Here is a 15,769-nt window from a genome sequence, read left to right as displayed (position 1 = left end):
GCTGCCATGGGAACCACGTGAGTCGAAATTCTCGCTTCCCCTGTCTCCTCGTTCACCGCCGCCGCCGCTACCACCGACCCCGGCACCGGTGCTCCCGCCACCGCTGCCGCCACCGGAAACGCCGCCTGTTCCGCTGCCTCCTCCCCCGCTGCCGCCGCCGGATCCATGATCCTCTGAACTTCTGAAAGACGAAAAAACTCTGCTTAGTCATCGACCAGAGAACGGCCGTTAGTACTCGGGTCAATGAGAAGTCGCCACGAAATACATTCGTCACTCTTCCTCTTCAGGATTGTTTTATTTATTTAACAACTCATGCAGCGAAGAAGTACTGTTACAAATTGGATCTGCTTTAATTAAAGAAGAAATATACATTTGTTTTCTTCTGTTTTTAAAGCAGTATTATCCTGCTAGAGGAGTATTACCATCAGTTGTATTTTATTGCCTTTGGAATTGCGCGATAATTCACTTTGATGTAATAATCTTTTATTATTTTCAATCTGGATTTTATCGTCGTCATCTCATCGTTTGGTTCGTTACTTAATATTATTTGTCAATCAAAGAAGATTGACACAGCAAATATATTTCTTTAAAAAATGATGCTGAACCAAACTAATTTCATTTAATTCAGATTTCATCTATAGTTGCTTTTTAATTATGTGCAACATTAAAAAAATAGAATTTTCGTATTTGCTGTCTCATTCTTTTTATATAATTACACTATCATTGCAATACATTAGAATGTATGTCTAATTTCATATTTCATATGTATAATTGATCTTATTTGTTTTTCTTTGAAAATTAATATGATACTCGATTTATGTGACGAACCGACTTATTACAATGATAATTTAGATGTAAAACTAGATGAATTTCTATTAAAAAAAATTCATAATTAAAAACGGAAAAAGCAAGCACGCGTATAGACCTCGCTCAAAAATATGATGTAAATGATAAAAATATTGAAAAATGGAAATTATATCCATGAATATAAAGTGTTTAGTATAAATGCATTTGGTAGAAAAACGTTCGAAGTTGTCGAATAATAGAATTTACTTCACATTGAAAATCAATACTTATATTTCTTATAAAACTGATATTATTTTTCCTTAACATTAATATTGCAATACGGATAATCTTCAAGACGAAATAAAAAATACAAAATTTGGATGACTTTTATTTTAAGACTGCAAATAAATTGAAGAAGTCATATTTATTGTTTAACTTTAAGTACATTTTAATAGAACATTTAAATAATCATTAAGATTTATAGTATCCTTCAAAAACACTACAAAAAGATGTAAGTTAAATTAAGAATCTTAATTATAAAAAAAAACGCACTTTAGTTTTTAATAAGAAGAAACATTATATTTTCAATAAAAGCTCATTATCAAACGTTCTGTATAACTGTTGTGTTGGATACAAGAAAACTGTAACGTTCATGAACTTTGCGATGATAAAAGAAGTTAATTGCCTTTAGCTGTGCGCACAAAAATAAAATGATAACTCGTATTGTATCAGTCATACGAGAGAAAGCAAGAATAGACAACGATTAATAATAATAATAACACTGCAAAAATTCCAGGTTGAAATATTTAGACATTCCAGCGGAAAGTCCGAATATCGAAACGATACGAATATTTAGAACCAATGACGTATTTGCGTTTCTATCGCCCCTGGGCCTGCGAACCAATCTTCAACTTTTCTTATCTTTGCTGTCATTGTAATACTCATAATTTAGATTTTTCCAATTTTTCATTTTATTTAAATCCTCAATTTGACCCTAATTTAAAAATTATTTTATACACTAAACATATAAAATGTGAATCAAGTCAAATTCAAGTATCCTCATCAGTGTGAAGTTAAATTACATTCTTCGACAACTTCGAATAATTCTAAAATTGTTGGACAGGCGAAGTTATTTTGATATCGCGAATATATCAACAATGTTGTATCTCAGTCTGCGATTAAAAACAAAAGAAAAAACGAAATTTCGTGCTGTGAAATTTTACATAATCAAATGATATTCCGAAATCATTGATAATATACATTTGAATTTGGATTGGCTCAACTTCATTGGAAAAAATTCAAAATATTTAAATAATTGAAAAACTGACTGCTCGCACATTTTATAAAATAATTTTAACGAATAAAATATGTAGCAAAGAAACCTTTAATTGAAAACGGAAACCGAATGGTTCATATAATTGACAAATTTCGTTATCTTGATAGGACTTTATTCGATAACGTTGTTATAAATATGTTCTAGTACGCCTCGATCAAAAGTTGCGACTAAGCGATCGATCGTTGCAATAGGAACTCATCAAACGTATATTGAGTGATTACGTAAAAAGGATAATCCCCTGACATATTGGAGTACATCATGATGAATTTACTAATCATTTTAACAGCTCTTTTACATTTAATATTAATGTATGTCATCATCGAAAGATCATTAATACATGTACTTGAAGATACAACTCATTAAAAATTGTACGATTATCTGCTTAGGAAGTAAATTATTTCACAAAATATATATATTTTTTAGAAATTACAATATTAAAAATCATTTTTTTTCAAGATTATCTGCCATAAACAAATTTTTCATTTGTTTGCAAAAAAGAGTGGAAATAATATATTTCTATTCCTTTATAATCAGCTATTACATCAGAATTGTATTTTAAAATTAATATTACAAAATGTTAATGATTCAAAATATTCAAACTCATTTTCTGGGAAATTTTGTTCTTTCAATTGTCATAGCAAATGAGCGATATAATAAATTGTTTCATTTCATAGAAAATTAGGTCACCGTCATGCACATTCTGATATTTAACGTTTTGCGCCAGCGGTAAGTACAGTCGACGTTGCGGAAACGTCTTCGCATCCGAGCAATCTGATGAGTACAAAAGAAATCACCATCCAACATAAATATCTCAATCCCGGCATTCATATACGGCCAAGTGAGACGAACAGAGGTGATTGAGATGGGACGAGTCGGGCCGGGCTCGTAAATTCCTGACTACGCTACTGACAGTTAACGCTCTCTCCCCCCTCCTCCTCCGCACGCCCTTCCCGCTACAATCGTCACGCTTCGACAGTTACTGCTCGGGCGATAGCGCCCGCGCAACCGTCGGGACGTGGCAACATCGCCAGCGACCACGTCGTCACGGTCACCTGACTTTTCGTGGAAATGCGACGCCGCTATACTCTCCTCGGTCGCGCGCGCGTGAATATAGGCGTGCAGGCGTGTAGCGTGCACGCACGACCTTTTTTCCTCCTTTTTTTTCCCGCTACTCCTCTCTCTTCCTCTATCTATATCTTTTTCTCTTTCTCTGCCTCTCTCTCTCTCTCTCCCTCTCCCTCTTCCCCGTTCTTTCCTCCATCATGAGATCGATCGATTGAAGGCAAGTTGCGACTCCTCCGAACGCGACACGCGATACGCTTTAACTTCAAGTATGTTGCCGCGTGCCGTCGATGCCACGGAGAAAGTGCAGCATACTATCTATTTAGCGTAGAACACGCAATTCGTCAAATATGCAGTAAATAGACGAGGACGACTGCGATGTAGGTGTGACGTCAGAAAACACGGAGCGTGAATGCGTGGCGCGGCAAAAAAAAAAAGAGAAAGATTACGTTACATATTGGAGCCAAAATAAATACGCCAGTGGTTCTCAACTTGAAAAATCACACATGGATTCTATATTATTCGAATATATCTACTTTAGCTACGTGACTAGAGGAATATAAGCACTTGGATTATTGTAAACGAAGATGCCTTTAAAGCAAACCGCAAATCTCATCGATGCGGACGTAAGTTGAATTAATTTACGATTATCCTGAAATTATATTAATAATTCTATTGGTACTTTAATGGATCTTTTGTCACATCGAAAACATTTTATAAACACATCATAGTGTAATTTATTAGAAATGTGCCTTTTCTTTTTAGCTAAACTTCTTTTATCTTCCTTTTTTCTAATGGAATCTAAAAATTCGTGCAAATCGTTTAAAAAAAAATGCAATGACATATGCTACGTTACGTGAGCGAATTAGTTTAATAATTGACACGTTTTAAAATGTAATTTTTTAATTTTAGCTTCTCTATCGTAACAATATACTAAGGATAACCTAATAGAAGGTCGAAATATCTGATTATTATTATTACATGTATAGCATATATATAATTAACATTGAATTATTTAAGTATTAAAGATCCAGCTTCGACTGTTATAGGCATTTAATTTCTAGTTCTTATTAGTTTCGTTCTCATATGTACAGTTTGAAATAAGATTCTTATTATTATTATCATTATTATTGTATAAGATTATTTTATAAAGATTGCTTTTCACAATATCTTGTGTAGGCTTTCATACTCCTTATTTAGCAAATTGATTTTCCTTTTTCTCCAACGTGGAAAGAAAAGGAGGAAAATTGAACCGTGAAGTTCAGCTAAAAAGAATAAGTCTATAGAGTGATACTTTTGATACCAGTTTTAGCACTGTGCAAATTGCATATTACGTATATTTATCCATAATTTATCACGAGGCATCGTATCTCCGAATATATTTGAAATTGTGTTGCTGAGCAGTTGATTTCGCTTTGTGTACTGTTCTAATATTAACTTAGTAAGAGAGAGAAATAGAACGAATGAACGAAAGAGAGAGAGAGAGAGAGAAAATATATATGTGTATGTGCGTTGTGTACCTACTATGTTAAAAGCCAAAGATAATACGGATAACGATCGGCATGCAACGAAGCGAACATTAATAATGCGTTATTATAACGTACGTTATACGTGAAGCTTAACATTACAACTGACTGTTTACATCAGCAAAAAGAAATGTATGTGCCCCCTCCTCCTACGTGTTTACTGAAATCGATGCAACGATAGCACTATATAGCATTAAACAACAATTGCGATAATATGATTAATTCTTGAAACTGTAAAAAACAGCATGATTCCTGGAAAATAGGAACGCAATAGATAATAACTAAATGGTATGATTTTTCGACGAATCTCCCATTATCCCCATTATCTTTAACGATTTCAAGTTGGTAGACTTATTAATTTTGAGGCTATACATTAATAGTATCATAAAATCATAATTTTAGTTCATTTGATAATGCACAGACGGTAATCAAATTGATAGTTTGTTGAATTAGTCCCTGTAATATAATAAGAGTTAGGAACTGCCGCCATGTATAATCAAATTAACGTTGAAATTATCCTAGAAAATACAAATCTAGGGAATAATTAAACAATTCGAATCCATTCTGAACAATTTCATAATACATGTCATGTTAGATACCTAACATACATGTATGATGATGTTAAGATTGAGAGACGTAAGTCTTAAAAACGTCTTAAAGACTGTTTTGATTTTAAATATGCGTGCTATCTAGGCATTTTTTTTTTTAATTTGAGCCAAAGTTATTCTGACTGAGCCAAATCATGAATAAAAATTAAAATACTTAAGAATATGTGAATCTCTAACAGTGATTCTCGATCAGATAAAAAGTTAGGAGACAAATGATTCAAAGATTTGTGTAATTCATTCGTAGATCATACATATGAATTTTGCTAGAAAGATAATAGAAAGACCATTTGTCCATAACGACGTTTCATTGTCGTCTTTGTACCTGCTTCCTGTGACGTGCGATTTAATTAATTCCTAGGACGTGACTCATCGTAAACCGGCACTTGTACGTGCCACTTTGAGGCTGAGAATATCTTTCTATTCTTAGATAAGATTAATTTGGAGGAAAAGGCACGATTGAGAATATTTCTATATCGATCGAAAGGATGCAGCCGAAATAATTTACCGAAATTAATTCTTACTAATACGTTGTCATATTATAGTTAGAATTTACAATAAAAATGTAATTAAAAATTGCGATGTTATTTGAAATCTATATTTCAAAGCTTCATCTAAGGCCGCTATTTATAGTCTGTATTTATTTGAAGTTTTAAGTAATATCTTAAAATACCATCTTAAGTAATATCTTAAAATACCGATACAGCTCTATGATTGGTTCATGACATTTTAAGTACTTAAGACGGTCTTAAATATAAAAATCGACTATAAAACCAGCTTAAGAACTTTCTGCTTTAAACGATTATTAAAAAAACAGGATAGGAATATTCTCTCAACCATTGAAACTGTTATTTCCGCATGACGAATGTCATTGCCATATTATCTGTGTTATAATCAAAAATTAATTTAATGCACAACTCTAACAGTTACAGTGATTTATTACATCGACAAGAGAACTCATCTATGGATTATCTTATTTATAGCAAAATGATAGAAAGCATTATATTACGTCACATTGCTACTGCGTATAATGTGTATCTTCCTATTCTTCAAAAAATACACATCTCTTTCTGTTGAGATATAATCCCACGTATCTGTTGCGTTCTTGTTATTCACACGCTATGTAATTCCATTTCAAAAAAGACTCGACTATGTATCGAGTCAGCTGTATGGAAAATCAATACTCCGGGAAAATCAATAGCGGCAAATGAAAATTTATTCAACTAGAGTTTCTATATGATAATAGTTAAACAAAAGAGATAAGATTTTTTTATCGGTTACCTAAATTCGCCATATGTAATAGCCAAGACAAGCACAAATTTTTAATATATTTCAAAAAAGAAGAAATAATAGTTAGCACTGAAGTGTGTGTTATAATCGAAAACAGTGTCATTTTGTAATATCAGTAAATATTTAATTTTATATTTCGTGTATTTTTTACCATATATGAATAAAATATTTAGGCATCTAACAGGACACGTTATGGAACTGTTCGGAATGGATTCCGATCAGAATTGTTATTATTTCTAGATTTCTTTCTTGTTTTCATAAGGAAACTATTGGATAATTTCAACGTTAATTTATAGCGAATTTGATTGAATGCACCCAGTATACATTGATGCACTGTTAAAACTGTCGTATGCAAATGATGTAAAAATGTGTGCGTGTGTGTGTGTGTGTGTTAAATATAAATATAAAAATGAATTAAACCATGAACTCTTTAACATATTTTATTGTGCTGTTAAGTAAAATCTGCATTTTATAATTAGTATGCATACTTTAATATGCACTAGTGCGTCCAACCGAATTCACTGTTAGCTATATGGCCACAGTTTGTCCTAAATACGAGAGCATAGAGTCTTGCATAACGCACAATGCATAAAAAAATGAACCAATCAAGGTCCTTCATTTTCTTCCTTTCCATAAAATAACAGACTCTTTTTATTAGTTTACTTTTCTTAGGCTTTATGCATTATACGTTATGCAGATCTGTGCTCTGGCCTTAACTCTTATTGTATTCTAATTCAACAAATTATCAATTTTGTAAACATTAGGAATCAGAGAGAGTCATTGCTTCTTGTGGACGTCCTGCGACTGACTTCGTAATTAATAACATCCATTTAAATCATTATTGCTTATTAGGGTTAGATTGTATTTAAATCGATGTATTCTTTATTATTTCATGAGTATAAGAATACTCTAGTATTTTCATAGATATAATAAATAACATAATAAATATATTATAGATATAATAAATAACATAATAAATATAGACTCCACATTCCCTGCAGATCTCAGCATCTGTGCTCCATTAGAAAGAATTGAGCATATCAGTATATCTCTTCAAAATGATTCTTTAGAGAAAGAAAGAGCGATATAATTCAAGTTATCTCATTTCTTCTAAACCAATAGTACCAACTTCATAGAAATGCGCAATCTATTCTTATTATGTCTATGTGTACGTAATTTTGTATCTTTCGAGCTTCCCCTTTTTCCAAAACTGGGTTGTCAGAAATTCCTTATCCTAAAATTCCATAATTTTTTCTCGATTTCTCTGGTATCTAGTTTTGTAGCAGCTCTGCAAGAGTATCCTGAGTCGAATGTTGTGGCGGCTCACACAGGAACTTGTAATGAGCAAACTTACCCGTGAGAGGGGAACCTGTGCTGAAGATGTTGTGGCTCGTAGTACTGTGTAGTGAGAGCTCGTTCGTCCAGCGTATGCTCAGTCGCGTGAGCCTTCGCTGCGGACTTGATATCCATGAACGCCACCGTCGCTGCCGCACCCCCGCTGGTCGAGGAACCGCCGCTCCCGCCACCGCCGCCGCTGCCTGAACTGGAACCGGAACCGCCCTCATTGCTTTCGCCAAGGGAACTGCTGGAACCTCCGTCCACAGGGCACTCTTCGCCCCGTGGCAGCAGCTTGACGCTCTGCACGCGTCCATACCTGAAACACCATTAATCTTCATGTAACAAATGTCAACGCCATTAGCAAGAGGACACGAGTTCAATCAAGAATGATTTCGTCAGATGTTTTCCGACTTCGCTTAATTTAATCGTGAGAAGTGATATGAGAAATTTTATTCTTAAAATATCGCTTACGGTTATTTAATTGCATCATTTTCAAGCCAATATCGAAATTGTTGATATTAGCTTGATTAATAGCTTTGATATTGAGCACTTAGCAGTCTGACTGCTATTGCAAAGTGCAGCTTTCGTGAAAAATATTACAAATATAATAAACAAATTCAGGCCTCATGTTTTTATAGGGACTTTATAGGTATTTTCAATATACCTATTCCCGCGCGTGGAATGTGCCCTCCATCAGCAAACATTAGCTAGTTCCTACGAATATGGCAACGTCGCGATTCTATGTGCGGCAACTGCGCTGAAGGGATCTTGCTGGGATCGTTTAGGATTTCGAAGAAAGAAGGAAAGATCCGCGAAGCACAGAGACCCCGTAATCCTCTACCTCTAGAAAACTCTCTCGATACTCGATGCGAGGCACAGGAAATTAAGACCAAAGCAAAGGAAAAAGAGAGAAAGATAGAAGAGAGACGATCCAGAGGAAAAGAGACAACAGAAGAAGCGAAAAAGAAAAAGATGAGACCTCGATCGAAGTCTTCCTCCGCTACGTTCAGATCAGTACAGATAAAAATCGTCGCGGATGTTTTTGTAGGGAGAGACCATGACGGCTCTCGCCGAGTGACTCGACTCACGGTAACACGAAAGAGAGAAAGAGAGGGGGAGAGAGAGAGAGAGAGAGAGGAGGAAGCAGTACGAAAGAAATGACATATAAATCTATAAGGTGTCCAAAGAAAACGTCAGCTTTAATGTACCGCGCTTCATCGATTACATCAAGTTAACGGCACAGCGATTCGTGCTGGTTAGTCTATGCGGATTTACTCAAAATATCAGACTGCTACGAAAAAAAACACATCTTCCAATCATGAATAAAATTCATTTCGTATCAGATCCACAGCGATTTCGACCAAATTTCGATTAACTTAAGCGGCAGTTAATCGACTGGCAGAATCGCTAATGCCCATTTTTATCAATGTAGATTAACTTTAATCTCGATTCAACTTACTCTTTATCTTTTTCTTATTATTAGAACTAGAAAAAGATGAAAAGTTAGTTGAACCGAGATTAAAATTAAACTACATTGGTAGAAACGGATATCAGACAAAATCTCTGATATATACAATTCTGTACAACGATTTATTCTCTAATCTTTTTTCGATATATTATTAAACATAATTCTATTTATTAATTTAATAATTTTATTTGTATTATATATACACTGTTAAATCTATAGTGTCAAATTTAACCTAACGTGAGTCGCCACTGCTCCTACCAAATATATCATTATTTTTTATCAAAACGATAGTTAAATTTGATTCTATATCGTGTCAATTTGACACTCTATAATATCAAATTGACACTGTATAGTGTCAAATATAACCATTCTTTTAGTATAAAATAATGATATGATAGAGTAGAAGCAGTGGCGACTCATGTTAAGTTAAATTTGACACTATAGATTCAACACTGTATACTTACTTAATAAAGTTATTTTATTCGTATTATATATCTATACTTAATAAAGTTGATTAAGTTAATCGGTACTTATTTGAAATCATCAATGTTAAATAAAAGTCTAAATTGTATCATGTTTATGGATAAGTACATGTGATAATTTTAGTGTTTAAATGTTGTTATAACAGATAAAGTGCTGCATAGTTGCAAGATTTAATGCAACATGATGCCAGACAGATTAAAATTTTAATTCTTTTATGCTTCTACGTTCGTAATTTTTTGAGATAAACATTTATCTGAGAATTTTGCATTTTCTGCCTAAAAATTTAACAATAGAGTCGAATAGAGAGCGGGGAAAGTTTTTCCAGGATGTAAACGTAGCGCCTGGCAGCGCCAATATCGATTTATTCCCCCGATTGCACGCTGCGCTATTCTGCCGTTCCATTGGGAAGCACCGATATCTTTTGCGTTTCGCGTCTCGGCCTGGCCTCGGCGCAATTTTGAATCGGACCAAGTTTCGAACGAAGGGCAAAAGGGAAGAGACTAGGAGAGGAACAAACGCAGAGCGAGAGATCTCGTTTTCAGGCCCCTGTAGTAGAGAACTTAGGATATTGAATTTCGCACGAAATTAAAGAAAACAAAGAGTCCGGGAAGTTGTTTCTGGCACACCCTGTGTGCAGAGAGAGAGAGCGCTCCGGTGGAGGCGATATCGCCAAGTAGGGGAGATTCATCGTCATGGTGGGACGAGGTACGCACCGGTTGGCCGCTCTGAAAGGAAACGCCGCACGCAAGCGCAAACACCAGGACGTTCGGGGACTCTCCCGGGGAGTCGTTCGTCTAATCTCGCGTGAGTCGCACGTATCTACTCTGCTCTCCCGAAGGACTTCTCTGCCATTTAGCCGTATAACTTCCACTGCGTATTCTCCATAAGCGTATATCATCGTAGGGGGGAAAAAAAAAGATAACTGTAGAAAGAGAGCTCCTACGCATCACGCGGGACGAAGTCGTATCGTATGATCGTTTCGCGCAGTTTAGACGGCGAGAGGGAATGAGGGTTGTGCCCCGAGATCTGGACGGATTACCTGCAGGGATATTTTACTAGGGTCCTCTACGAATTGAAGAGCGCTGGAGGCTAGTTTCTCCAGACTAATAGAAACGAAAAGAGTCTCGAAAAAGGCAGCGAGCGTGTCGTCGATGTCTGGCATATGTTTCTCCTCTCGGTGTCGACCGCTCGAACGGGGCGTGGTCCCATCTTTGTCGTTCTATCGACTAGAAAAGGGCTTTTTTTTGCGTTTTCTCGTTGTTGTTCGTTATTGTCGATAATGTTCAAATACTTTTCGTGTAGTTTCGATGAATCGATCATTAACGAGTGGGGGGAAGAGAGAGAGAAAAAAAAGAAATCTCTCATTATCGAGAATTCGAGTATCGAGAATTATTTTTGGAATCTCGATCGTTCCTCCGACGAGGAAGGCAGGAGAAGAAGCAAGCGAACGCGTAATCTTGCCACGTATGCATCTGGAAGAACGAACGCACGCACGAAATGGCGGACGAGCTGTGGCGACTCACCGCTCTCTCGTACAATCGCGCTTCGTTCTCCCTCGCTTTCGTTTCTCCCATGTAGGAAAACCGATATTTTACGCACGAGACGTTTTACTGTGTGATCTGTGCTGTGTTCTCTGGATCCTCCTATCGTAGCGAGTTCCTGAGACTGTGCGAATCATTCTCGTTGCTGCATTATCCTCGACGCGTTGCACAAGTGAACCCAGTGAATGCCGTAGTTGCGATATCCCGTGCTCGAAACGGAATCTCCGGATGCTGGTGCTGCGAAGACTCACGCGAAACTCCGTTTCGAGAAGCTTCGAGGGTTTCGAAACTTTTCGTCTATTCATGGTCGAATCTTATATTTTAAGACCATCTTAAGTGCAGTCTTAAGATGTTACAAACCAATCACAGGCCAATATTGATAATCGATTCTTGTATTTAAGAGTTGAGACTGTCTGAAGTACAATCTTAAGATGTCGTGAACCAATCAGAGAGTCGTATTAATACATTACTTAAGACGGTCTTGAAATAAGAACGGACTATATGGATATCGACCGCAGAGCAGTATCAGCCTCTTCAGACGTTACTCAAGATGGTCTTGAAATAAGAACGGACTATGAATATCGGCCTATGACCTCCCTCAATGACGAGAGATACGAGAGAGATACGACATGACTTCATCTCATCGATTAGTGTCGAGTTCCTGATATAGGAAAACTAAGCAAAAGTTTCTGGTTTATATAATTAAATATTTTCATATCGATTGCAAATCTCTCCATTCCCTCGACAAATTGCGAAACTGCATAGCCAAAGATCTCGGTCGCAACGAACTGCGCGATTCGTCAACTTATCGCCACCGTCTGGGACATCTTGGGCGAAACGCACTGGGGATGTGGCGCATTTTCATCAGATCGAAAGAAAATTTTCTCGCTAGCTAGCGCACTGGAACCGCGACCGCGTTCTGCTCCTCAGCTCGACGAGAGCCGTTGCCTCTCTTTCCTTCCTCGTTCTTACCGTCCACCCCTCGGACCCTCGCACCCATCCCCACGTTTCCTAATAAAAAAAAGGCACGCATACACGGAGATACGTTCGTCGGCGCGCTTTGGTACAAGTTTCACACACAACGAGCGCCCCTTTTCTACGTCGTTCGTATGAGTGAAAGCGGGTGAAGGGAGGGAGATTAGGGGGAGGGGGCCTGAGGATGTGTGTGTATGTGTGTGTGTGTGTGTGTGCGCGAGTCAGTGGGGAAACGAGAGGGGTGGTAACACGACGTGAGGGAAGAGGGTAATGGCGGAGAGGAAAGCCGCCGAGTGCCACGATGGCTGGACGGCTTGCTTGCCTGGCGAGCGAGCCGTGAATCGCATCCCTTCCCCTCCAACATCGCTCCCGCCGGTTTCCTATCCTCCCTTCCTTTCCCGTGTCCCTTCCTCATCCCCCTAGAAATGCTCATCGAGGAATTTTACTCGGGCAGACTCGCTCCCAGGCTTGGGTTCCCCCCTGTTTCTGGTCGACGCACGACGACGGGTTCTGCTTTATGTGGCGGCATTAGCATGGGGTCTCCATAAACCGAAGAAGTCTCTAGGTCAGCGCCGTGTTCTCCTATGCTACAAAAACGCCAGTTCTCGCTCGTTCGTCATTCTGGGTTGGGTAATACCTCTCTCTACCGTGCTAGGCCATTTGAAACGCTACTAATAAAGATCGCGCCCAATGGAGAACGATAGTCTCTATCGCGATTCTAGCGTGACGTTTCCAGCAACGCCTGGCAGAACGATTGTCGAGCGTAATGTCTTCCCGACTCCAAAGAAGACTATACGATCGAAATAAATGGAAAAACATACCGCGTCAGCTTTACGAGGGGAACGGTAAATTTCCGTAGATAATTCAGAATATTCACGGATCGAGGTGTAATTCGCTCGATTATCAAGAAGACGGAAGAATACCTACGTTGAATAAAATTTTTTCCTACAGATATATATGTTTACTCATAAGATACATGTATTTTCTATATTTAGAATTACATACGCCGCCCCGTCGATGACTCACTGGTCGAAGTGTAAAATGTATTTGCGTCGTATTATCAGTGCACACGTAGGTGCAGGTAGACATTATCGCGATTATATCGGTGGGACTAAGCCGCTTTAATCGCGCCGTCCATCGCGACGGTGACGGTTCCAACGATCGTACGTCTTTCCACGTTTCAAACGGGAGACGTACAGGAAATCAATACATCGGCCCACGCCGAAGAGTCTGAGGGGCGAGACAAACGCAGAAACTCGTCTTCCGTAAACTCGTCAGCGTTATAAATAACGAATTATCGATCTATTTCACCCGTGGACGACAATGCGTCGTCGTACCTCCTGTTTACAGAGGCGTCCGTAAAGATAGTAACGTGGCATTTATCGCATTTATTGCGAAGAGGCTCGCATGGTTCGCGATCATTTCACGTTATAATGCTGTATAAATTATTAAATTAAACGCGAACACATTTCTAGTTTTTAATTTTCTTTTACAATCGATATACTCGAAAACTCATTAGCGTGCCACTCTTTTCTTTTAAATATTTAATCCTCTTGCAGGGTCAACTTGACAAATAAAATTTCCATTCGCGCAGATCAAATAATAATGCGTCTTAGTTTAGCAATTTCTTTTATCGCTTTGTAATGAAACAAGGCATTACTTTTTAAATATCATGTTAGACTCGGTCTTGCATTAGAAAAAAAAACAATTGAAAAGTATACCGGAGAGACTTGACATCAATTTTTATACACGCGATACGATACACGTCGAGAGGCTCTCTTTTGCATTTTTACGTAAATAAAATATAGCGTGTCTCTTTAAGAATACACTCGCGCGGTTACACAGCAATGCGTGTTGCACAAAGAGTCCGGGTTTTCGCGAGTGTGACGATCTAACGTTAACAATGCGAGATTTCGCGATTCCGCGAAGCGCAACGCAGGTAAAAAGGAACACAATGCAGAGTGGGCACATAGTGACGGCAGTGACGACGACAATGACGACGATGACGACAAGAAGAGAGGACTTTTGTTCCCCTGCTCTCCACCGCTCGTGCTCTCTCGCGGTTATGCTCTGGCTCTCACCGTATAAAACATCTAGCAATGCTACCGCGAAGATGTTTACCGTTGGAAAGCCAAAGGGTTCGAGGTTGAAAGAAATTTATCGGTCATTTTTTACTTGCGTCCGTCTTCCAATTCTTTTTTTGCGATTATTTCATGATGCGCAAGATGATGCAATGATGATGAAAAGAATCCCGCGCGAAAATCGACATATTTTTTTCTGTTAAACATGTAATAAATATTATAATTATCGCTAGAAATGATATTAATAAAAAAAATCGTCAAGAGAGCTGACGAGGCAATGAACGTTGACGTCAATCGCGAATGCCCTAAGAAACAAAATTTTATGTCTCGATAAAAAACGCAAAAGCAAGCAGTATCTAAGAGTTTTCTAATATTTATTGTACAGAAATAGGATGTACTTTTAACGATCTAGCAGAATTACCTCATTATTATAACATGGTTACTAACTAGATGATTCGATCATGTAACTAACTCAAGTAGGTCGACTAATTGATGAAGATTTGATTGTGTATCGCCGCAATACCGCGTATGTAGAAATTGCAAATCACATACGTGCAATTCAAACTTTTATTATGGTTTATACTTATTATAGCATGAGAATTATACAAATTGTGTTTTGAGGCAGACTATTATATTAGTCTCGATATATAAATATCATGACAGGGGATTGGCACACACAATTACAATGGGATGATTCGTATATATCTTTTATATCTAATTTAAAACGTCCAAGATTCGAGGAGACTGACAAATGACATTTCGACGTGTTTCTCCATTAACGGAGGGGAAGACCCGTCAAAGTTAACAGTCGTGAGAGAGAGAGAGAGAGAGAGAGAGAGAGAGAGAGAGAGAGAGACAGACTTCGTGAACAAAACTCTGATTAACATCGAAATCCGATGTGAGAGAACGTCAATATTAAACATTCTCTGGAATGTTCGGCGAACGTGTCTATAAATAGATGATCTTTCGTGGGAATCGCTTCGAATCGGAAGCGGAGATCCACGGCGCGGCGAGGAACGTTTCGGGGCAGAAAAAAAAGCAATTCGGCATATCTCCCTGAAACTCAGTCAGCCGTCCCTGTAGAGGCGGACGGCACGTTCTCCGGCAGACGACACTGACACAAGCGGCGACTATCGCGAGCCTCCGCGCCGTCACGCCGTGTCGAGACGCCCCAACGAGGCCGGCGAGGAACGTGGCAACAGCGCTATGACTCAGCTCTCCTCGTTCCAACCGCTCAGCCCCCCTTGCCCCATCCGCTACCCTGCCCCGCGACCCAAC

At 38.1% G+C, this 15,769-nt stretch overlaps 1 protein-coding gene across 1 annotated transcript in view; it reads right to left on the bottom strand.

Annotated features, from left to right (window-relative positions):
• The window catches only part of LOC108731785 (Heterogeneous nuclear ribonucleoprotein at 87F), a 75,899-nt gene that overhangs the window by 1,187 nt on the left and 58,943 nt on the right, over positions 1 to 15,769 (bottom strand). The window contains exons 2-3 of the mRNA XM_018462291.1: positions 7,960 to 8,259; positions 6 to 181 (exon numbers count right to left, since the gene is read on the bottom strand). Coding sequence (XP_018317793.1) covers positions 6 to 181; positions 7,960 to 8,259 — 476 coding nt within the window. The remainder of the gene's footprint in view (positions 1 to 5; positions 182 to 7,959; positions 8,260 to 15,769) is intronic.

This window comes from Mycetomoellerius zeteki, unplaced genomic scaffold, assembly GCF_001594055.1.
Source record: "Mycetomoellerius zeteki isolate Tzet28-1 unplaced genomic scaffold, Tzet1.0 scaffold102, whole genome shotgun sequence".
Classification (NCBI taxonomy): Eukaryota; Metazoa; Arthropoda; class Insecta; order Hymenoptera; family Formicidae; genus Mycetomoellerius; species Mycetomoellerius zeteki.
Note: the sequence above shows the minus strand (reverse complement) of the source record. Positions and strands in the feature narration are given on the sequence as shown.